At 31.9% G+C, this 26,364-nt stretch overlaps 1 protein-coding gene across 3 annotated transcripts in view; it reads left to right on the top strand.

Moving 5' to 3' along the window:
* LOC148618138 (uncharacterized) overlaps window positions 1–26,364 on the top strand; it is a 45,219-nt gene that overhangs the window by 4,277 nt on the left and 14,578 nt on the right. For 2 of the 3 annotated variants that reach the window (XM_088586034.1, XM_088586032.1), the window contains exons 2-5: window positions 4,960–5,006; window positions 7,068–7,233; window positions 8,667–8,809; window positions 17,535–17,728. In XM_088586034.1, the coding sequence (XP_088442160.1) occupies window positions 4,980–5,006; window positions 7,068–7,233; window positions 8,667–8,809; window positions 17,535–17,728 (530 nt within the window). In that variant the 5' untranslated portion in view covers window positions 4,960–4,979. Of the gene's footprint in view, window positions 1–2,681; window positions 2,790–4,959; window positions 5,007–7,067; window positions 7,234–8,666; window positions 8,810–17,534; window positions 17,729–26,364 lie in introns of all 3 variants that reach the window. The other variant, XM_088586033.1, reaches the window with a different exon arrangement.

Genomic DNA, 26,364 nt, shown 5'->3' with positions numbered 1-26,364 from the left:
GCTAATTATGAAAGATGGTGTTAACACGAAGGTTATATCGTGCAAGAGCTTGAGATATAAATAAAAGACAGAAATAAAAATTCGTGGTTAAGTACTACTTGTTACGATACAAGGTTTAGGTTCTTATTTTTTTGTCTTGTTGTTTGTTCCTTTTGTTTTTGTTTGTCATTATTTTGCTTTTTCCATAATATATTTCAATTCTTCCTTCGACTAACATTTTTCGGGATGAGAACGTCGTCTTTTTAAAATTCGTCAAACAGATAAAAACAAAGATTTTAATTGTTACTTTTGCACATTCATTTGGTGTATATGTAGACTTCAGAATTTTATAGTAACAAAAGATTAGACTGCATTGATTTTCACGACCAGCTATAATTATTTCCACATGTAACTATCAATGCTAAATATATGATATTTTTTGTTTTCCATACCAATTTGACAAAGGTCTTTGATTTTGATATCATGATTATCTTTTTTTCAATCAATATCATTTATTAAAATATTCAAATAGTATTGAGAGTGATGGTAACGTCAATTCACTTTCTTACGAGTTTTAAATGAAAATGACATCACGGACGAACAGTGTCGTAGTTCTAGTTTTGTTTCTTTTGTATGCGCGACAGGAGTAGTAAAAAAATAAACATTAAAATGATTACAAATATATAAAATGGATTTCAATAAACAGAATAATAGTTATTCTTTTCCATTTGATACTGACGAGATCATGTGGAATATCGCAACGAGGGTGACGGACGCAGCCTGAATGAATTAACATTATTATTCATGATGATACTAAGTAGTAAAATATATAAGTCCTGAAAGGATTAAAGTTTAGATGTATTAGCATCAAACTAAATCATTTTACAATTCTATTTATTTCATTTCTCCTAAAGGTATGCAGAGCACTTTTAAAAGTTTAGAAGACAGAAAGTTATTTCAAGTAACGTCATTTGGGGACTCCTAGCATTTATAATTCCCTTAGACTCATATATTTCGCTGCACATTTTTTTTTTATAAATGTTGTCAATATATAGACATTTTTTAGAGAAAACACGGGGACACATTTTAACAATTCATATACAGTATATGTAGCAAATAGAATAACAAACACCTAATAAAATGCTGTTACGTATATTGTGAAAGGGCTATGCTATTGCTTAAAAAAGCTTTTTGGTTATTTTGTTGTATAATCTGTGGTACATGTAGGACAGGGATGCATCATCTCCTTCAGTTACAATATTTACAATCCGTATACTTCAAATTATCGTGATCTATTTTTAAAGAATCAAGGCTTATGTTTATGAAAACTGTTATCAGAATTTTTTTTTTTTTTTTTTTTTTTTTGCTTTAAGATTAGATTAACCCAAAGCTATTAATAATACGTTAAACAGATAACAAAAGTATAACTCGGCCTTCAATCACGACATTGCGGTTTTTTACCTACTGCGCAAAACATGTTCACTAAGGTATGGACAGACGTTATAAAATGTGTATGTCAAAATATACCCGGTAACACAAACATTTTAATAATTGCTTTACACTCAACCAGAGCGAAAAGGATGAATTGATGATTCCCCATACGAAAGATTCTTGTGAATTATTGTCATTAAGTCATTATCATCAAGGTCTCTGGCCGTCCCAGATCATAGTAGTATGTGAATAGAAATAAAACTTTTATGTACAAATGTACTTTAAAAGGTATTGTAAAAATGAATATGCAAAGACAAAACACCCTTTTATAAAGAATGGGAGCGTTAACACAACTGACATGTTGTATATTTTGTAAAAAAAAATGAAGGAAAAATAATGAACATAGTATCTTTCTTTTTCCTTCAGAACGTTTCAGTTTTCTCTATTGGGTCGAACTCATCAGCAACTTCGTACAAAAGATAAATTAGCTAAAGACGGCTATCAGGGCTAATATCTATTCCCGACGATTTTGTATTAAATTAATATTCAACTTGGTTCATAATATTTTTCCAACGTACTATTATCAATTTTATTTATGCTTTGAACATGTACAAGTTTTAAAGTACATAATTGTCAAATTGAACTGGAGTGAAGGGATTTCTTATTTTTATATTTTGATGTATATCGGAATGAAACAATAAAAACCTGTCAAAACAATTGTCACGAATAAGCAATTTGGTTTCAGATCATTGTATTGAAAAAGGCATCTTTAAACGTACTTCTTAATCATTTCAGGATACTTCATCAACGCACATTGGATGTTCTTTAATTTGGTTCCTTTAAGTTTCATTTTATTTTCAAATGGGGGTTTGTTGGAGGAACATTAATTTGGCCCCTTTAGGAAGTTTCATTCTATTTTCAAATGGGCGTTTCTTCAACATGCTGCTTTTCGAGATCAGACGTGTGCATGAGTCTTTTTCGTGTTTTAATGCATGAACAAACAGTAATGGATAAACAAATATCAGTAAAATTGAATTGATTTTGATATTAAAAAGTCCACAAAACCGTCAAATGTTATACAATACTTGATAACTGTTTACCTTAACGATTTATTGTCTTGCTAAATTCTTTGACATAGCCGGGATGAAATTGAAATGAGTTTTTTTAGATATATTTATAATAATATAAAATTGACAATAATAGAACTTATTGTACGCGTATATCAAAATGAAAAGCATCGAAATATGTTTAATGTGTGTTTTTGTAATCAGCAAGGTCTTCTACTCGATCAACAAGACGATTAGATAATATTTGGGTATTTATGAAACCGCTGCAGATTAAAAAGTCGAAAACAAAAAGATACTTTGGTTGATGTAAGCGTAAGTATATTACGTTTACTTTCACAATTTTGTTACATACAAATGCTTTTTATAAAATAAACTTACCACCATCGACTATCATTGCAAGATCGAAAAATGATTTGATGATAAAAAAAATCAATGATGTTTTTTGTTCGATTATATACACATACAGATGGAAGGATCTTCCATATTCTACCTTGAAGGAAATAAATAATTACGATATTGTTTGTTTCTTTTATGAACATTCTATTAATGTATGTTTTGATCTTACTTCTACAATATTACTGAAAATTTTGAACATGGGATAAAGTTGAGATCAGATGCTCATCATTTCGAGTTTTAAGTCTGCTTTAGCTGTCATTTTCGTATTTTTTTGTTTCTGTTGAAATATGCCTTACGTTTGAATTATTTCTGCGAAATTGTACTTTTCTTGTATCATTTCATTTGATATCCACAAATAAAATGCATTAAATACATACTATTGGAGTCGATACATATATTGTCTTGCAAGAGAAATAGTCGACCTAGATCACATTCGTATGCATGTAATTTCTGGTGACCTTAATACGAGCATGTCCTGTAAGGGTCGATTTCTAACAAAAATCTGATTGCAAAGCGAATGTGGTTAATCAACGGCAAGGAAGACCTGTATCTTTGACGGACTCAAGTCGTGAAAGTTCGAATATAACGTTAATACAATGATTATTTTGTAATTTACGGATAGTGATACAATAAGGCACAAATTTTGTCAGTAATTGTCATTATTTATTTGAAAAGTAATCTAGAAATATATGTAAAGTAATGAAAACAAGCCATGCTCTTACCTGTGTATCCGTTATTCTTTTTTTTAAACAAAGTGAAAGTATTTTTAAGCGAGGTGAACGTTCCGTCAGCAATTTTCGGAAGTAATGGCGATAAACAACTGGATTAGAACTATCAATCTTATTTGATTAAAAAAACGTTTTCAAATATTCTGTAGGTATTATCGACTTTCATTGCTTCAATTGCATCACTACAAATTTATTTCATTGAATCAGCAAAATGCAGTAGAATCAAAACTGAACGATTTAGCAGCTAAAGCTGCTTTAACTATCTCCTATTTCTTATTTCAATACATATCACAATTTACGTTTAACTACTGATCTTATCATTGAATTTGGTTTAATTGGTTAAAAAATGAAGAAAAAAGATATTACATATTGGACTTGTTTCCTAGTTTTCTTACTTCTATTTCGTTTTGAATTGTCTGAGTTGATGTTGATTACAGCTACAAAGGCTTAACATATAGAAGAATACACCTATCGAATTTTAGGTCAATATGTCCGTGGTAAGAACACTCTTCATTAGCCTAATTTTTTAACGTACACAGATTAACAGCTTCAAAAATCGCGATAATAATTACAAAAAGTAACCAAAAAAATAAATTACACAAAATGAAAAGTAGAAAAATCGTACGAAAATGCTTGCCTAAGTTTCATTGACATCACATTAGAAAGAAAGGTAGATGCTTTTTTTTGTTTAATTTCAAAATTATTGTAATAGATGCAATTATATATGTATAGGGTATAACATATCAGTTGATTTCATACGGCTTTTTCGTCTTGAGTGTGTTTTTTTGTTTTTGTTTTTTGTTTTCGTTTTTTTTTATTAATTTGATAGACATGATCAGCAATAAGTACAAACAAAAATCGCTCTAATGTATAGTCTTCATTGTGTATTTATAAGAACCTTTAAACCCTTAACATTTGTTTTAGATACAAAATATCTCTGCATATATTATTTTTTTCTGTCAATTACCAAAAGCATATACATAAAGGGAACAATGAATTTGTGTAGACAAAATAAGTGTTCTGTTTCACTTGCCAAAAAACTTCAGTGCTGTCAGTACGAGTGCTTGAGGTTTCAGAAGTGATATTTTATTAAAATTTGGAGTGTAAGTATTTGGATGTCATGTTCATGATTCATTTTTAAATTTAAAGTGTGTCGATATTAACAAAATATATAACAAAGAATATGGTTTACAGGGGTTATACGATGATGCATTTGTTGCGTTTTACCATATATGTTCCTTTTCCCTGTGATTAGTTTGGAAAATATCTTTGAAAAGATATATTTTTATACATATAAAATTCATTTCCTTTATTGAATTGAAGACACTTGTCATTCTTTTATATCTAATGGTTTTCAGGTTTCAATTAAATAACGAAAATGAAGGCACTTTTCACTGCATTGCAGGTAAGTATTATAAAGAGGGAAACAATGGTGATAAGCAAAGACAAACTTAAGATTAATCTGCATGTTTCTACATATGAAAGTAAAATACTCATACAAGTAAAATCAGCAGATCTTGTTAATGAGCAATATATTGTACTTCAAAACTAAGGATAATGTTTAAATACACTACAAGTCCTTTTTCTAAAACGCCCCATCCAAGTTTGCAGTTTCATGTCCACTTGTATCCATCCAATACAAGATCTGAGAGGAATTGCTATAGACAAAGAAAAAGACATACACACTCATTAATTGTAACGTTTAAATAACTTTTTATCTTGCAAATAGACGGATATGTTTGCTGATTTAGGTCATTGTTTGGAAACAAGATTATTCATTAAACTCAAAACAACATTTGTATTTAGTAACATCGCCAACAACATATACATCTATTCGTCATTCTTAAATTGTTGCATACAAGAGTTTTAATTGTTCAATAAAGTCTACAGGATCGACACCTTATTCATTCATTTCATATTTGATTCGTATCGCATGGCCAAACGTTTATTCCAAAGCACTTAATACTTTTTATTTTTTTTCAATTTGTATAAGTGCACATTGCCTGTTATTAGATAAATTTATTTAGAAAAATATGTATTACATTCTTAAATCATATTGTTCTTACATCCGATTTTACCTTTAAAAGTATATGTAACCAATATTTACTTGTACGTTCAGCCATTTAGTTATTAAAACAAACAAAATTAGCATTTAATTTAAATGGCTTTTAATTCAATTGAGCAGGGTAGTGAAAACTATAATCATAATTATGTTTTCTTATGTTCAATTATCTGTTTTCTCACATTACCAGATTTAGACTATCAATAGACCTCATTTACAGGATGCCCCTATGAAAGAAATCATTATCCAGAGTTATCTTCACTTAATCAGCGATTTTTTTAACATGGTACCGCTTCTCTGTTTTGAAAGACATCTAGACTTCGCCTGGTCAATTTGTATGAGTTCGGATGTACTATAAGCGGATGACTCTGTTAAAAATTTCATTTCTTCAAAACTGTTACAGGTCAAATCGGTCTGAAAACGATGACATATATAGAAGTTATATATTTATACTCCTCAAGTCTGGAACGGATTACATGATTTCTCCACTCGAGATAAAATTTAACTATCGAGAGTGGAGTAATCCTTTAATTCCCAAAGAAATGAGAGAGCATATGTTTTTCCCATGAATAAAACCATAAAAATAGATTAAACAATACCATAAATACCCAAAACAATCCCAACAGCAATTACCTCATCTAGGACCTCCCACCCAATCATCAAGTCATCGATATCACTACCATTATCATTAGTTGATACACTACCAACTAATATTTTCAAGTATGAATAACAGTTGTTGATAAACAAGTAATTAATTGAACAATATTAATATTGATAATATTAACTACAAATGTAAACATTGTAAGCGTGGTAAGCAAGGGAGTCTTCACGCGACATTTTATTTTCCCGGCAGGGGGCGGGAAATTATAATTTTTTAATCCCTCGCTCGTACGGTGTGAATGAACCATATGAATCGGAGAAATCCCTTTAAATAATTTAGATAAAAACGTTCATTGACAACCTGATTTATATCATGGATGATTTACCGAAATTCACAGTATACACAAACTCAAAAGATATAAAACTTAAACGCGATGGGTTTTTATTTCCATATGTTTGAGTAATATGGATTTTGATCTATGTTTGTACATGTATTTAGTACTAATGCTGCTGATTAGGTTTTTCCTTTAAACACATGTAACATATTGAAATTTGCAATATTTATTTGAGTTGTGTAATTATATTTAACAATAAGGGATTACAGTATCTAAGTATGTTTGATCATATACCTTATTTGTTCTTTTTTTATAATATTTTAAAGATTAGCTATATCATATTGAAAGCATCAATTAACATAATAAATTGAATAATTTGGGGTTGACAAATAATTAATTTTCTTTGATATTTTGGCACTATTTCTATTAAAAAGGTAATGTTATAAAATTAGATATATACATATTGCAGATAATTACTTTTCTGGAATTGAGGGAGAGAGTAGGTGCAAATGGTAGTGACAGTAACACGGGTAACAATGTTTCAGTGTATAGTACAGAAACCACTACAGATGAAAAGTTAGATAGGACGCACTTGGAAAGAGTGGGGCCAAATTTTCATCCACATTACACGTATTGTGAGTTTGTATTTTAACTTTATGTAGTAATTGTGTTACTCATCGTGGTGTAGTATTGTCAAATCATCAAAATACATTTAAATTGAAATTAGCTGTCATTTTTTTGTCATCAAGTACTGTGCATTTATTAAGTTTTATTATTTTCAAATTTAATAGTTACATCTTTATGCAAATATTCTTCTTGATAGCAATAAACTGGAGTATAATAAAAATTCTTTTCTTGCATGCTGTAGTTTGAATTAATATTTCTTTTGACGCAAATGCAATAAATGTTTAATATTCGAAACACTTTTTAACTTTGTAGGCAATGTTTTCTCCTCGCAACATGTCCATATATAATACATGGCACTGTATTTCTAGATCTGTATTAGTCTACAATACATAAAGTGTAGTTTGATAGTATACACTACTTTGTAGAATAAATAAGGAGAATCATTGACAATATTTTCGAATAAAAAGGAGCCTTATCGAATGACTATTATGGAATTAAAATAATCCTATGTCATGTACAAAAAAAAGACAACCAACATATAAAAAATATATATCATCGCCTTTCATTACCAGGAAACAATACCATGTTGTCATCTTGATGATCAAATTATAATATCGACCTGTTTGTGGATTGACATCTGAGTTCCTTTAAATATACTGAAATGCTTCGTTCATACCGCGACTCGTTATTACAAAGTACGAAAAGCTAGCACATGGTAATAAATCAAGTTGGCTTGCTGTATAATTTTGTCTTTGTATTGTATGAAATAACATTTATATAACAGAAAAACTGTTGAGGAAACAAGTCAATAAAAAAACGACAAAATATATTTAAGTTTGTTATTTTCATAGAACGCGTCAAACTGAATTCCATACTGGTTTATACAAGAAAATATTATTGATATTTCTACTTTACCGGAAACTATCATAATCAAACCACCTGCCTATTAAGGCCATTTACATGATACTTGATAGAAGATTCTGAGGAAGAGTAATCAAGAAAAACCAAGGTTATAGCGATAATCAAAAGAATGTAATCCAAGGACAAAGACCAGACATGGAAAACAGACAAAGAACATAGAATAACTAAAATCATACATACAAAGTATAAAAGGAAATGAGCAACTGGGACTAGACTAAAAACTGAGAGCATGGACCAGGTGCACCGGTAGAGTAAGCGTTCTCTGCTTTTCTAGAAACACCCGCCAAGTTGCTCATTAAAATTCAACTCCAGGGTAGACGAAAGAGAATAGGAAAATTATGACACGTTGAACAAACCATGGTGCAGATGGATACACCGTAACGATCCACGAGTTCATGATGACAACCATAAACTTCTGGAGACTAGTAGTTAGTTGTTAACCTTCAAGCCAGATGTATTTTCTTTTTTTTTTCATTACAATATCGAAAAATAACGTCATAATATAACAAACATTTTGCAGCATGTAATGAAGACCTATCTGTCACTTTTCGCGGAGTTCAAGGCATTGTAGAATATTATGGAACTAATCAAACAAATAACTGTACTATTGAAAGACAGAAAGGCCACTACGGAAACTTTCATATCTCCAATGAATGCCTGCATGTAAGTTGAAACATATCAGTATTCTGCTATAATTTATTGTAATCATCTTTGATTTGCATCATGTTAAATCTGACATGGAAAGTTTATTCTTTGACAGAATTTTTAACATTACATATAAACAAAAGCAATCGCCTTGCCTTTTATCTATTAAAATTAATTTAACACTTTAGTTCACAGTCTGCATAGTTCTGGCATTACGCATGAGTTGTGATATGAAAACTCAATACGCATGTGCTGAAGGGATGTTACGACATATGAAAGGAAAGTTGACAATACGGAATGCAAAGCCATTGCGATTTTCGTATAGTATGGTCAATAGTTTTCCTTTACCACCAGTTACAAAATGTAGGCTGATTTCACAGTGTCATTAGCTTCTTTAGGTCTTTGAGATAGATGCGATGTATAAAATCCCTAAAACTAGGATTGATTAACGATAATTCGTCATCCTTATAGCGGAAACTGAGATTAAATGATCTAGCTAAAATTTCTAGACAAATATGGTGTCGATAGAAGTCCAGCATTTCAAAAATTCCTTCTTCTGTATGTTTGAAAGATGATGTGGAATTGTATTTTTTATAAAGTATGGGGAATCTCTACCAAGAACTACATTTGTATCTAGGTGTACACCGTTTTTTTTTAAGAGTCACAACGATGTATAAAGTTTTTCAAACGGTATTTTAACTGAATATCGGGAATAGAAGTATTGAAAGTTAAAATATCGTAGATTTCAATGCTATTGTATTCTGACAATAATCTTGAATTGAGGGTTTCGAGAAGATCTTTCGAATTTTTCAAAACGTTTAAAACGTGTTTTTCACAGGGTATTTTGTGGAGTTTTGTAGATATGAATGTAGAGTAGACTGGGCGAATGACTTATGACTGGGCGAAGGAAAAATAGCACCGATATATATATATATATGCCACCTTTACACTGCAATCAATATATGTTATAATGTATATTGTTATATTGTACTGAATATAACCAAGTTCGTGTAACTTAATTAATGTGTAACTTAAGTCGTTACATTTTGGGCGAAAAATATATACTTGTATGGTCTGCACTAGTATATAATTATTTTAGTTGAGCGGAAATGGCCGATGATTTTCATTTCCAATAAAGATGTTATAGTTACCGGAATCATTTAAAATAACAGTTACATACTTAAAAAGAGGAACAAACAGTATAATCTTTAGCTAACAACGAGCAAAAATAATTAAAATAAATCGAAGGAGTTATAATTAGCTGAATACATTTTGATTTAGAATTCGTAAAAAATCAAGATTTCATGCCAATAAAATTATTCTTCCCGATTTTGGAGAATAAGGCGTAATAAATGCATTACCTTACACGTTATATGTTTAGAAACTTTTATCTGCATGGATATGAATATTCAGATATAAAAACTTTATTGTACACTTTAGTACTAGTATTCAAAAGGAGATTAGCGGGTTAAAATTAAGAGCATTTTTAAATCTTATTGATGAAATGTTTTTGTTTAAATTATTAGACACTCACATTTGTTTTCAATACTCAAATCTCGATTTATGATGTGCGGCCGTTGGCCGTTTATCAAATTAAATAACATTATAGTTCGTTCATTACAAAGCTAGAACATTGTTGCATCTAGGAGATAATTCGACTGTCTTTATGGATTTAAACCACTAAAATCCCAAAAAAATATTTCGTTACACAATGTTAGCAAATCATTTGCACGATATGAGTGACGCTGACAATCAGCTGACTGTTGGTATGCTTGGTTTAATTTTTGTTTTCATGCTAACGTATATACTCAATACGAATAGACAGGTTTGCACTCATATGTGTAATGCATGACGGACTGGATATTTTTTTTACGTCCTTGGCAATCGTTTGGGGGTTTCTCACAGACGGTGTAAAGCCTCAAAGTGTTTACAAAGTCCCAGGGCATAGTCAAACTCGTGAATGTGGGTCATTGTGTATTCGGGGAAATTAGTTGTCATGTGACCACGTTCATTCATTCAATTCTTTAAAACTAATGCATTATCACGTGATTTAATGTCGATCGATGACCTAGTAATTCGATTTGTAATATGCACGCGTTATACAGCGTTGTATGGTCTACAGCAGCATTTGCTGGATTTTTGACCCAGCAAAACACTTTTCGATAAAATCAACACTTTCCATTGCATGTAAGACAGATATTGGTGCATGCCAATCAAATGATGAGACATTTCCAAAGCCGAAAAAAATAATGTTATGTTCCCGAGTAATATTCTAAAATTGTATACGGTCGGTAGGTAGGAAGTTTTATTTTCAGTTAATATTTTTGAAAGGAAATAAGTCATAAAGATACATTAAAAACCAAATATGCAAAGACTAAACATGTAACGGATATGTATTTTTTGTTTTGACAGAGGTAGTAAAAACAAACAATATCTCGTGTGCCAAAAAGGGATTATCCACGACCAACAGAACACTCATGGCATGTGTGTTTTCAATTTTCTTCTTTTTTCTAAAAGACAATCGGCAGAATTAATAGGTTTTTTTTCAAATAAAAACTTATGAGTAAGAGGTCTGAAGGAGGATCAGTGGGGCGACTCGAAACATTTTTAGGCCTAAAGGGATGGTCTATACATTACTCCAGTAGTGCTAGCGATTGTCTTAACTGACTTGGCTAGGGATATGAAAAAAACGGACTTCCAACCTGTTATATCAAATGTACATATATATATATATATTCGTCTCAGAATGTGACGACTCTGTTCGCTACACTGCTCCCTCCGATCAAATTGATACAGGGATGATATGTAAACGTATAGAAGGGTCTGAAAAATTCCCAATGATATTAAAATGATGCAAATTTTTGGTCGTTCCTGCGCGGGACTCGAACTCGCACCGCTGTGACATCTATTGGCAACACTGCCTGCACAAAGTCCAGCGCCGTAGACCACTAATGTTGTGAAGTGCTGAACTTTGTGCAGCCATAGATATCACAGCGGAACGAGTATACAAACGTCTCAACGATGTATATTGTTTTTAAGTCGGGATTTTAACTGAGTATGGGTTATAGTATACAGTGTTGAAGAAATCATAGGTTTTAATGCTATTATATTCAGATAATAGTCTTGAACTGATTGTCTCCAAAAGATCTTCCGAATTTGTCAGGATCCTCATTAAATTGATACTGCTACGGGAGTAACAAGTGTTGTTGTAGGACTGCAGACTCTCTTTTACAGTTGTGATTATAGAAGTTGAAAGAGGTTTGGTGGTACGTTTTGCAGATCTAGCTATGAAACGTTGTTTGTATGGATTCTTGTGGAGTTTAAGAATCCAGGACATAGACGGTAAATCACAATCATCGTCCTTTGTAACCTATATTCTTGGTTCTCTTGATTACTCTTTGTAGAGAGACCAAAAGAGGACAGCACAGATTTATGGTTTAACATAATCTCTTCTTTGGAGTGTGGTAGCAGTATAGGTCTTATCACTGTCTACCTCTGATAATAAACATTGAATGTAAATCGTTTTGCAGACAAACACAATGATGTTTTGCGCTTTGTCTGCTGGTACGACAACATATTTGTCATGTATAGTAGACAATGTTTTGTTACATTGGGGTCTTTGAAAACAGATGTAGCCTTGGCACTCATTGACCTACTTAAAACTTTCATTCGTTTCAAAATTAAAGACCTCTCGTCCTTTAACCACTCTGACAGGGAATCAACGTCTTTGTTCTCGTTTTACCCCTTTTCTTGCATAGTCCTCTACGGCATCCATAAGAACTTTAAAGTTATAATTCCAATTTATGGAGCTTGGGTCACGGAACTTGGAACCTTTAGAAAGGATATTACGCAGAGATTTGTTTTCGATGATGGTTAAATCTCCCCTGAATGGAGAGTTTTTGCAAGAACAGTCAGGTGGTTTAGCGTTGAAGTCCTCAATCTCTAGGTTCTGCAATAGCCTTTTATAATTGAAAATTTTTGATGTAATGGTTGAAGTATAGGAATATGAAATTGTTGGTATGGATTTGTTTTTGAAATATAAGGGCATTTTGTTGGTAACATTTTTGTGATGGAGTATGTTAGCCAAATTAATTACATCTATACCTTTATTGACAAACGGTAGTGGAAAAAAATGATCGTTTTTCTTCATCTTGACTTTTCACACAAACTTGTTTAAAACGTCTGTGAAAACCAATATCCAAAATGATGACAACAAGTCTGTATAATGATGAGGTAGGGTCAGAAGCAGGAGTTCAAGGCTTGTTTTCTAAAGGGAGTGTAGTAGAGTGAGATGTATAGAATAAAATTTGGTTCTAATGTGATGAAGTCTAAGAGGTTTTTGCATGAAAAGAAGGAGAACATTTATGGAGACATCATGTACATTAGGTGATGTATAGGCAATGGCCATGATTCCTTTCCCGTCCTGGATTTTTGTCAAACAAATTCATCACATTTATGCTATTGTTACATTTGCTTGAAAGGTTTCCTATACTTTTGATATTGTCATTGCATCCGTAAGGTATTGCAGTACTCATTTCTTTCCCCACGAGAGTTTTTACTTAGAACGGGACTGTTCGTAGCATGGTATTTTTTTTCTAAAATACGAACTTTCGTAGAAAGGATTGAATATTTTTGTTGATTAATTCCAAAACGATGACCGCACATTCTTTTGTTTAATCGTTCTTGTGTTTCTCCGACATGTACTAAACCACATGAGTTGGATTCAAATCCATATATTAAGTTAGTTGATTTGCAATTTAAGTCATAATGACCTTTTGTATACAAGGTTTTGTTTGTAAGGGAACTGGAGAAGTAAGAGTCTGTCATAAGAATATTGCATGTTTGGCAACTTTTTACACCACATTTCGAAATGGTACAATGTGCTTCGTCATCGTTGAAGTCAAATATATCATTTAAAGTGATGGAACATGGTTTAATAATTTTGAAATAGTCAGAAATTTTGTACTGGAGTAAATGGTCTGCAGACTGAACGTGTGATTGGGGGTAATTTTTGTTCAATTGGTCAGGGCACTTTCCATACCAGATGTGAGCGTGCTAAGATTCCCATCTGGGGACACCACATTCTTACAAGACAACAGTGTGTCCGATCTGCTGTCAGATTCGGACCTCTTTATACTGGGCGACGTCCGAGCCAGTTTTCCTTTCATTCCTCTTGTTAAAACCATTAAGACAACACTCCACATTATTGTAGAACTGCCTGATTTTGGTCTTGTAATCTGATGCTTTGTAACATTTATCAATTTAAAAAAATGTCAAGCATCTGTAAATCTATATGTCTAGAAATAGCTCAAACAAAGGCCTTCAGGGTACAGTGAAAATTTTCTGGAAAAAATACCCACAGCAAATAGGGCTACCATAGAAACCATGCAAAATATGCGCAAATTTGCATAAAAAGTACATAAAATCAGGTTTAAAAATATCAAATTTCCCGCAAAATATCTTAAATAACTATTTCATATCCTGAAAATGTACAGACTTTTCCCTTCGAAAATCCCTTGCTCATATTGGCATCGCCGGTTAGATTTTGAGCTATTTCTCTTTGTAATCCACTTATTAAATTTAGCATGGTAAAAAATTGACTTACTTTCACTTTCACAATGAAGTCAAATTGTCATTGAAAAAAAGCCCCTTCATTATTGAAAATATATAAAACATTGCAAAATACTTTGAAAAGTCCCCTTTTTCAGAAAATGTTTTATCAACAAAAGATTTTTCATTTTTAATCACTATAGCAACAACCGGTTTCCATTAATGTCATTTTTCATCTCTAGCCAAAAGTGCGAAACTTAACTGTGGAGTGCTGGCTAATTCAAAAATTATATTACTGGCTTGATGATACCTTCGGGGACAAATCCACCAGCAGAGGTATCAGCCCAGCGGTGTGAAAGAATAATCAAGAAAACCAAGGTTATAGCAGTAATTAAAAGATTGTAATCCAGGTACAAAGACCAGACATGGAAAACAGACATGCACAACAAAGAAAAAAAAGTAACTAAATCATATATACAAAGTAACAAAAGCAAGGGAGCAACTCGGACTTCACTAAAAACTGGGAGCATGGACCAGGTGCACTGATTGGGTAAGCGTCCTCTGCTTTTCTAGAAACACCCACCGAGTTGCTCATAAAAAGTTAAGTCCGGGGTAGACAAACGAAGAAAGGAAAACTATGACCCTTTGAATAAATCAGTTTTCATGGTGCAGATGGAAACACCATAACGATCCACGAGTTCATGATGACGACCATAAAACTTCTGCGGTGATGACTTCAATCTTGAAGCAACATAACCCTGTTTCAGAAGCCTATATGCTACAGTTCTAATATGATCCTTCCGGGCACGTTATTACGGGAGATTAAGGTATCATAGAAAACGAATCTCTCGTATTTTTTTTTTATTTAGCTCCCAAGTACTGTGAACCACGCTTAATGAATTGGAATAAGCATATTTAATCTCGTATGGCTGCTTAGAAGGATTTTGCATGTAACAGTATTATTTCCGGCCACGTTATTACGGGAAATTAAGACCATAGGAAACGAATACTTCCGAAAAATCCTTACTAAGCTCCCAAGTACCGTTAACTACGCTTCATGAATTAGAATAAGAATATTTAACCTCGTATGGCTGCTCAGCTGGATTTTACATGTTACAATATTATTTCCTTCATTCCTAAAACTAACAGTTAATATCTCAATCTACTGCACTTTATTGTGCATTATTTGAAAGCATGACAATCACAAGCATCAGTGATTTAGTATGCACACAATGCAATTTTTAAGATAAGTAATTAAAATATGAATGTAATTGTGAATTTACACTTTAAAATAACTCAGATACTGAGCTTATCATCACGTATCATTATTCATTTTTTTTAATTTAAAATATGATTCTTACTGCCACGTTATTACGGGAGATTAAGACATCATAGGAAACTAATCTCTCCGATAAATCCTAACTATACTCCCAGGTAACGTGAACCCAGCTTCATGGATTGGAATAATAATATTTAAATTCGTAAGACTGCTTAGAAGGATTTCGCAATAAGATTTATAAAACAAGAAAATGAAGGCCTTGATTTGCTGTCAAAGTGGTTTAAAGCTGCAAGGTCTTTAATCTTGAAACGTATGAGGATTCTAAGTGGGTGAATAAGTGTTAATGCTATATCAATTTTCAACGCTCTCGATGTAGCTAAATATTGCCTGCTATAAAACGTTATACCAGTATGTCCATGCGTTTTGTTCCACGAAAGACTTCTAACAATTAGACTTCCGGACCAGGCTTGTGTTGCTTCAAGATTAAATTCATCATTACAGAAGATTTATGGTCGCAATCATAAGTTCGTGGATAGTTATGGTGTTTCAAGCTGTACAATGATAACTGATTTGCTCACAGTGTACAAGTTTTCTTTTTCTCTTTATCTTAAGAGCAACTCAGTGAGTGTTTTTCGAAAATTAGAGAAAAAAACAGAGAACACCTACCCCACTGGTACACTTCGTCCCTGCCCTCGCTTTTTAGAGGAGACAGAGGAGACCAGTTTGTTCATTTACTTCTGTTTTGATATGCCTTTTATTTGCATTCGTTCATGCTCTTTTTTATGCATTTTAGCAATGTCTTGTCCTTATCCTTTGAATAATTTCTTCCGATTTTCGTTAGTATCTTGGTTCCCTTGGTTGCTCTTAACTGGTGAGAAAGGAAATGTTTTTTTCGTTTTTTTTATATAAAAGGTTTACACGAACTTGTTTCATAGTTAATTTGGACCTCCATTTCCCCTAAAAGGATAATGTTTAATCTTAAAAGAAAATGAATATCTGTCACAACTTGATTTATATGCTGTCAATTTATGCAACTCAATTTATGTTGTAACAAATATAAGCGGGACATTTTTAATTTGAATTAATTATGATGAAAATGTTCAATCAAAGACATAAATAATGATATCTTAAATAGGAAGGTAGCTCGTAACTTTTAAACTTTGAAAGATTTAAGGTAAAAACAACATAAACTGCGTGTGATATTTGTTAAACTATTTCATGTTCAAGTGAAATCACATAAAAACTACTTGCTTTGACCATTAATTAGAATTTACAAAAGAACAAAAACAAAATAAATATATTAGCACATAATTCAAAAGACTTTTATTAAAATGTACATTTCAGTTTTGGTTCAGTGAGCAAAGAACACCTAGGTGTAATATCAATGTATTCTTTTTACATGTAACAATATTATTTCCCTCATTTCTAAAACTAAGTCAATATCTCAATTTACTGCACTTTATTGTGCATTGTTTGAAAGTATGAATATCACAGGCATCAGTGACTAATTACGCACACAAAGCAATGCAACTAGTTGAAATATGATTGGAATGTTTAGATGTGATTTGAGCTTTGTTTCAGCAGACAGAAAATGTCCAATTATTATGACCAATTGTGAACCTATACCTAGCCAATCTTTTCTTCTTTTTATTAAAGTCGAATATGGTAGACATACTGTCCGCCCATTCTTACATTTTGAACTCCAAAAAATACTAGAATTATATATATACGAAAAACACCATTTTTCTAAGAATGAAAAGTTCGAAAATATTGTGAGTCAATTATCAAATAAGACAGACATTGTCAACAAAACGTGACACTATTTATCTGTACTAAATTAGTATCTAATAAACTCAGTTATTGTAGTTGCTTAACAAACTTATGGATTGACTTGATATGCTTTACATTTTAAAGAAAACATCAGATCCCGCTAGCATCAATGAAGCAAGAATAGTGACTATTAAAGTCTTTGATGAAGTAGGGAAGGACGTATCTTCAACACCAATTTCACATAAGATATTAGGAGGTTACCACATTTTTAAGCTGACATGCTTGCCAATTCCAACGGGAGGAGTCGAACGAGTTGCTCTTGCAGAATCAGGAATTAAGTAAGTATTTAGAAATGTTGTCCGGCCAGTTCTCCGGGAAGAAATAAACCACATCAAATCGTTAGGTTCCAATATTTATTGCAGTTATATGGATAAACAAATAACAATACATAAATTCATAAGACTTGGGTAAAGACAGATAACCCTGATAGCATAGATACATTATATCAGGCAATTAACTAAAATAAAATAGTTATAATATAATAACATTACACCTTCATTAGGCAATATGATAGTTCTCATATAATGCATTTTCTTATGTATTTGTCTGTTGTGCATGAATCTCATGTACAATATTCCACATCTATATATGTTTTAAACAGAATGAAATGCAAAAATTAATTTAGCATGAAATGTCTAAATAGGCAACAAAAATCAGTTAAAAATAAGCTTAATAGTTACTAACATTAGTTAACCAAACTTCATAAAAATGTAACACTTCCTTACCTCACACTTAGGTGCAAAGGTCAGTTTCCCAGTATATCAACTCATTACAATACGCTGTGCAATAACATTAGCAGTGTCATGGTTACATCTGAATACAAAAATACGATAATAACTATTGTGCATCAAAATACACACAATTGCATGTAACGCATAACACAAATACAACAATTGCTAAATCAACTTTATAAAATTTTTATGTTTTATCAAAATAATATTTTGATAATTTAGACTTTATATTCATTACTGATTTATATTATATCATTTATCATTTTATTGAATTTTATTCTTATATTATTTTATAGTTTTATAAGTTTATAAGTCAGTCATCCATTCATTCAGCTCAAATCACTCAAAATGTTATTTTTGGGACAGTTAGCAAGATTATTACTAATAAATACCTTTTAAAGTAGAAGGAGTTAAAAATGGTGACTTAGGCATAAAGTGGACAATCAGACTTCCATCAAAATTAATATTCCAAGATATTCCAATAGTTTTTACTGAGTTACAAAAATGCCATTTGAGATTTCAAATGTATAGAGATTGACCACAAGAAGAAAAGGATTTCCCTCCAAAAGTGCGTGTAACTTTCTACCAATTAAATATCCAATAATCCAAATAATCAATACTACCGAAATTCCAAATAGGGTAACAATCCAGGGTCATATTCATGAAAGAGTAATCAAGGGAACCAAGGTTATAGCGGTAATCAAAAGAATGTAATCCAGGGACAGACCAGACATGGAAAACAGACATACACAAAAAAGAACATAAAGTAACTAAAATCATACATACAAAGTAACAAAAGTAAATGAGCAACTCGGACTCCACTAAAAACTGGTTGCATGGACCAGGTGCACCGGTAGGGTAAGCGTTCTCTGCTTTTCTAGAAACACCCACCGAGTTGACCATAAAAAGTCAAGTCCGATGTAGACAAACGAGGTAAGGAAACCTATGACCCGTTGAATAAATCAGTTTTCATGGTGCTGATAGATACACCATAACGATCCACGAGTTCATGATGACGACCATAAAACTTCTGTAGTGATGACTTCAATCTTGTAGCAACATAAATATAACCACGAACGTAGGTCATATACTTAATTTAGATATAAAAATATATACACAAGGTAACTGACTGATTTTATTTCTGAATGAGTTTTGATTGTTCAATAATTAAAAAGATCAAGTCAAATTATGATTTTCAAATGATACTTTATTAATAAATCTCATCTTAAATCATGGAAATTCTGAAAATAAAATTATCTGTATATTGATTATAAACTTCACTCTTCCACAGAAAGATGAATGCATTGTTTGTGCAAATAAATCCCGATATATGAAGTTAAGGAATTTATGGATCTGTTAAGGTAACACTCATGCGACCCCCCTTGCAATCGAAGCCAATATGATTTTCATGTAATCTTATACCGTTAAGTTTCAAATTACTTTATCGCCAAAACATTAATAATAAACTTATGCGAATAATACAAAATATCCATATATTTAATTTATCAAACTCCTACAGTTCACGAAACTAAGTATATGATAGGTATCTTAGTGATTTTCAAAATACATTATTTTTCACGGACTTATGGAACTAAAATTGTGAGAGAGTGAATTGAAAAGAGTCTTATTATATTTATCCTTTTCCCGCCTACTTCAGGCATGCTTTCATCCAGTGGTAAAAAACACCTATATTTCAACATAATAAGACTAAGTTTGTAGAAATGATCTTACTTCATTGTACTACTTTATGGCATGTTATCAAGAACCCTACATCTGAACAAAGTAGGAGTTTCACCATAGAAACCACAATTTCTTGTGTAGGTTAAAGTGCACTGGGTAGGAAACGTGTTTTGTGTAAAGAAATTTAATTGTTTAGTGCAAATATGTCCTAAGCAACCAAATTTTCTGAAGTTTCATTATTTCAAATGCGACGTCATAGAAGATATTGTTGTATCTTCTTGCTATATGGTGCACCTTGATACAAATATATAGTTCTTGGTAGATATTCCTTATACTTTGTAAAAACTAATTTCAAATCTTTTCCCAACTATAAAAAATATGATGTTTTTGAAATGCTGGAATTTTTTATCGACAACATATTTGTCCAGTGTGGTGGACGCTTTTGTCAACAAACGGTCGGCATTCCAATGGAAATTGTGCTCCAAAACTTGCTGACCCATTCCTTTACTCTTATGAGACGATGTTGATACCTTAACAGTTCCGAAAGAACGAATATCGATTAGCTAGACTTAGAGATCGATAGTAAAGGAAAACTATTGACCAAACTATACGGCAAACGCGAAGACTTGTCATCCCTGAATGTCAACTTACCTTTCATATGTGGCAACATGCCTTCGGTAATTGCGTGTTGAGTTTTCATACCACAAATCTTACGTTATGCCAAAGCTTACCGTACCTACGCTGACTTTTCGTATTGCGCTTGACTCCTTTTTTTTAAAATAGCAGAGGACGCTTACCTTATCGGTGCACCTGATCTATGCTCCAGGTTTTTAGTGTAACTTCAGTTGCTCATTTACTTTGTATGTATTATTTTGGTTTTTATGTTATCGCTATTTTTTTAAAACCCCTTTGATGTTGCGATACGATAATTATCAATCTCACGCCAGTAGAGTGAGAATGAAAATTGTTCCTAGTTTCTATGTCCTCGCATGACATACGAGCAACAGCGTAGGAATATTTGACGACCCAAATAACCGTCTTTTTGTTTATTGCATATGAATTCATGGCTGATTTATGTCAATATTTTCTAGTCTACAATGGAAAATGATTAAATACAGTAACCTACCCGATTATGATGAATAAATCCCCAAATTATTCCACAAATTTAAAATGCAACCGTCATGATAGTTAACCGATTTTTCTTTAAAAATGTATATCACAGCTGCACAACATATGTGACGTCACGTAGCACGCCACTGAAAAAAAGTCCCGAAAAGAAATTTTGTAGCGCTTATGCAAATTTGGGGTAAAAAAACGGAAAATGAAAGTAAACTAATACCTTAGAATTCAACAAAACAGATTATTAACTATTTTTTCCAACTCACAGGAGTTTCTCATGCTCATCACGCTCGACGAGATAAGCATGAGACACTACCTTTCGTTGAAAAAATGTTATATAATCTAATATTCTCTGTTGTGTTTGTCTTTTAAATGTCTGGTCCTTGTCTCTGGATTACATTCTTTTGATTTTCCGCTATAATTTTGTTTCCTTTGATTACTCTTTTACACCACTTCTCTTTAATCAATAGGATGTTCTCGCGGGTATCATCAACCCAATAATATGATTTATGGGTTTAACAAGACTAATGAATGAAAAATTGTTTCGGACGTCGGCCAGTCTAAAAAGGTCCGAACCTGACAACACACCGGGCACACTGTTGTCTTGTTAGACTGTGCTTTCCCCAGTTGAAAATCGTAGCACGCTTACATCTGGATTGGAAAATGCCGCGATAATTCCAACAAAGTGTACCCAATTGTACGTTAAGTTTATTGACCATCTATTCCAGTACAAAAATTCTGACTTTTTCAAAGTTATCAAACCATCATTTTAAATGATAACAACAACGATGACGAACCACATTATACTATATAAAAATGTGGAATTGAAAATTACATTCAATGTAAACATTCTAATAACCGACTCTTTCGTCACAAGTACCTTTTTGAGCAAATGCTTCACACAAGAAGTTATGTGATGACATTAGTTGTTAATCGACCAACTTGATCTACGGACTGGAATGCAACTTATGCTGTCTACTATTGTCGGTTAACACAAGAACGATTAAACAAACGTATTTAATACATACAAAGTCCTGACAGTTTAACAACATTTTAATCAATAGGATCATTCAATCTTCTCTATAAAAGTTCTTGAATATAATTAACATCCAACAAACAGTCCTGTCCTAAGTAAAAGCTAAAGTAGGAAAAGATAGGAATATGAAAAGTATATGAAACCTTTCAAGCCAATATAATAATAACATAAATGTTATCATTTCATCTGACAATAATCCAAGATTGATAAGGAGTCATGGCCATCGAAACTTTACATCACCTAAGCATCTAAGATGCATGCTGTCTCCATGCTTTTCTTCCTTTCATACAATAAACTCATGGACTTCATCACATACGAACTTAACTCTATTCTTAACATTTCACTCTACTTAACCCTTTTACAAAACAAGTCTTGACACTCCTGTTTCTGAACTTACCACATCATTTTAGTGAAATATGGCCATCATTTTGGAAATTTGTTTCAACAGACTCGTTTAACCAGCTTGTGTAAAAGGTCCATATGAAGACAACGAACATTTCTTCAAATACCTACTGGAGATTTAATTATAAAAACGAATCTCTCCGTAAGATCCTTTCTAAAAGTTCAAAGTACCGTTAACATTGCTCCATAAATTGGAATTATAACTTTAAAGTTCTTTTGGATGCCGTGGATAAATGCATAAAACGAGAACAAGAAGACATTGATTCTTTGTCAGAGAATGCAAAGGCTGTAAGATCTTTAATTTTGAAACGCTTGAAAGTTTTACTTAAATCAATGAGTGTCAATGCTATCAGTTATCAAAGGCCCGATGAAGCAAAACATTATCTACTATACATGACAAATATGATGCCGTACCAGCAGATAAAGCCAAAAACAACATCAATTTGTCTTCAAAACGTATTACATTCAACGTTGTGATCCGTCTTCTATGTACTGGATTCCTAAACTCCTCAAGAATCCATACAAACAAAGCTATATAGCTGTATCTGCAAAATGTACCACCATATCTCCTTCAAAACTTCTATCTTCTATACTCACAGCTGCAAACGAGGCTCTCCAGTCCTACCAAAAAAATCTTGTTATTCCCGTACTGATATTAAGTCAATTTGATCATAAAAAAATCAAAAGATCTTCTGAAAATCCTCAATTCGAGATTATTATCAGAAAACAATACTATTAAAACCTACGATTTGCCAATTCGTTATACTTTTATTTCCAATGATCAGTTAAAATTTCGACTCAAAAACATTAAACATCGTTGTTAATTGAAAAAAGTCAGTACACCTAGATACGCATATATAGTTCTAAGTAGAGATTTCATTTTTTTTTACATTTGTTAAATCCGCTAGAATCTTGGTTCCCTTTATTACTATTCCAACTCGGTAGATTTTGAAATTGTGGTAACAAGGAGTTTTGAAACATACACTTTTGCATTTAGCATGTCATTTTTACCATAAATACTAAAATTCTTCTAATTCGGTGAATTTTTAATTTTTTTCTGGGAAAATTGGTTTCAATGGCAACACTTTGTTTTTATAGGCCCTAATTAATTAAGAAATTTGTTCGTTACCCATTTAAATAGTGGATTTACTTGCATCTTCAGTACCGGTATGAGTGCATTATTTGAATGTACTTATTAGACAGCTTAACTAAAACACATTTTTGCATCAATTATAAACACAGTAAATTAGCCGCTTGTATGCAATTAAATTTTGGATTTAGATGACTATTTGCATTTAAATTTAGTGCTGCCGATGAGCGATTAATCCTTGAAACACGCGTGAATAGTACCGAAATTTGCAATAAACCTGTTGCGATCCCTTTTAATCTCTCTCCGATTCTGTAAGGATTCACTGTCATAGAACAGTTCTAAAATGTCAAAAACTGTTCTGACCCGAGACACACCTTGTCAGGGTCTGTCAGGGCTTTGGACAATCTCTGTCATAATATGTCATGGGTCCTGACACCCTCCTGTCAGGATTTGTTCTAGGTTGAACAGATACGTGGATGTACATACAAATTAATATACCTCAGCCACTATATGATAGTTATATTCAAAAATTTACCATTTAGGTCATTAACATTAGATTCTTTTTGATTTTAATATTGATCGCACTCGTACAACTTGCAAAAATATTTTTTTTAAAATAGGAATTTTATTGAAATTCATGTGTGTTATGATACTTATATTTACAATTTATGCGTTTTATACAGTATTTTTTTTACTGATATGAAATTTAAAAGTGCCCATTCTCGTACATTTTGCTTGAATATGACATTTTTAAAGAACCTTTACTCAAATTAATGTATCAAAGCAACCTACATGATAGTTTAGTGAAAATTTAGCATTTAAGTCAATAGTCCAAGACCATTATGAAAAATAAAACTGCCCCCTCTCATACATTTTGCAGAATGTTTAGAATTTTTACTTAAATAAAGGTGTCACAGTCACTAATATGAAACTGATATTTATATATTCTACATTTTCTTTGTATATATAAAACCAAACGGGGAAATTTGAAGCGCTCACACTCATATTTGTTGCTAAAAAATGGCATTTCGAAGAATTTTGACCGAAATATTTAGGTATCAGTCACCCATATTTTATGCTGAATTGTCCATTTAAACATTTCATAGAATGATTTGTGACCCGTATGTTATTTAAAAATAGCTTTCATTCAAAAAGTACTTTGTCAATCTTGAACTTCATGATAATTACCAAACAACTTTGGCTTTTACATTAAGAATAGAGTGATTGGGTTGTGATCGAAGAAAATTGGAATACGAACAACGATCGAGTGATTGTGAGAAGATGATCACGACGAGCTCTATGTTATTGAAAATTCAGTGTCAATTTTGAAAACTAGATTTTTTTCCTGATCGGATTGGCTAATTTACATTAGTCACACAGTTTCCTTATTAATCGCGGACTTCCTTTTTTAAATTACGTTACGCAGAGTAGAACGACTTAGTTTCAGGAACTGTCCAGGGGTATGACAGTTAAGAACAGCTTTTCGTATTTTCTGTGTCACGGTCCAGGAAAGGATCTGTCCGGAAATAGGGCAATATATGTCCTGACCCATGACAGCCTCTTTCAGACCCTAACAAGATCTGTCAGGATTTCTGTTCTAACTACTGCGTAGAACAGTTTTCCTGACAGAATCTGAGAAAGTTTACAAGTGATCGCAACTTTATATATATATATATATATATATATATATATATATATATATATATATATATATATATATATATATATGTAAATGGTATTTTGCTTGTAATTTATCAAATGTTGACAAACATAAAATTATAATAATTAATATTAATAATGTTGAAACGTAAATGAAACGCCTGACTAGTTTTAACAGGGTTTTGAAAGAATGGAGTCTGTGGTTGTTCTAATACTATTTATTCAAGATGTATACCCAGATGAAATTCCCTAAAAAAACATAAGTAATATTATAACTCAAGTGCAAAGAAAGTTACCGCTGTCATCTTTAAACGACAAATCATTGAACTAAATCTAAAAAAATGTAAAATATGCAAACTTCGTTATTATCCTATTTACACTCATAAATCTATCGTATAAAAACATATGCCTGAGAAAACATAGCTCAAGTCTGAAATATTAGATTGTTTGCACATCTATGTGGTAAATATCACTTTTAGACCTCTACACAAAATACAATAGCTTGAGCAGAACAACAGGGCACTAAACACGTTATTGATTAAAAATAGTAAAATTTATAATATTATAACAACAATATTTAAACTATATACCATACCTAACAAGAGGTGCAAAGAAATCATCCAATATCAAAAGTACATGTAACTACTTCACTGCTCTGACAAATGCATGTCTACCTGTAAAATAAAAAAATAAAATTACATAAGCCATTTTATCCCATGACTGCAACTCCAAATGTTTATATCAATTAAACAATGTGATATGACTAAGTAGGCCTGTCAAATATCTATTTATACACTTTAATTATCATATGAATTTATTAAATTACATATTCATCTAGTTCAAGTTATTAATATCACTTTTAACTTCTATTTTAATATAGAAATATTTTATATGATTTCAACTAGTTTATCAAGTTTACTAATAATTTTACACATTCACACTAGGAGTCACAATCTTCCAAAATTAAGATAAAGAATGCTAGTAAATAAAAATTAATAAATCAATATTAACATAAGAATAACTGTCCACTGAAAACTTCGAGTCACACAACTTTCTATAAACTTTGAGAAACTTGACTACCGACTGACAAGAACTCACTTACCCACACAATAGATATTTCCCTCCAAAACCCGACAAAATCGTCTTATTTGTTTTAATCAATCAAACAAAACCATGGTAAAATTCATTACTGGTTTC

Source organism: Perna viridis, chromosome 5 (assembly GCF_037379345.1).
Source record: "Perna viridis isolate PV_CMFRI_1.1 ecotype Kerala chromosome 5, ASM3737934v1, whole genome shotgun sequence".
NCBI lineage: Eukaryota > Metazoa > Mollusca > Bivalvia > Mytilida > Mytilidae > Perna > Perna viridis.
The sequence above is the reverse complement of the archived record's forward strand: the minus strand, read 5'-3'. Positions and strand labels throughout refer to the sequence as shown.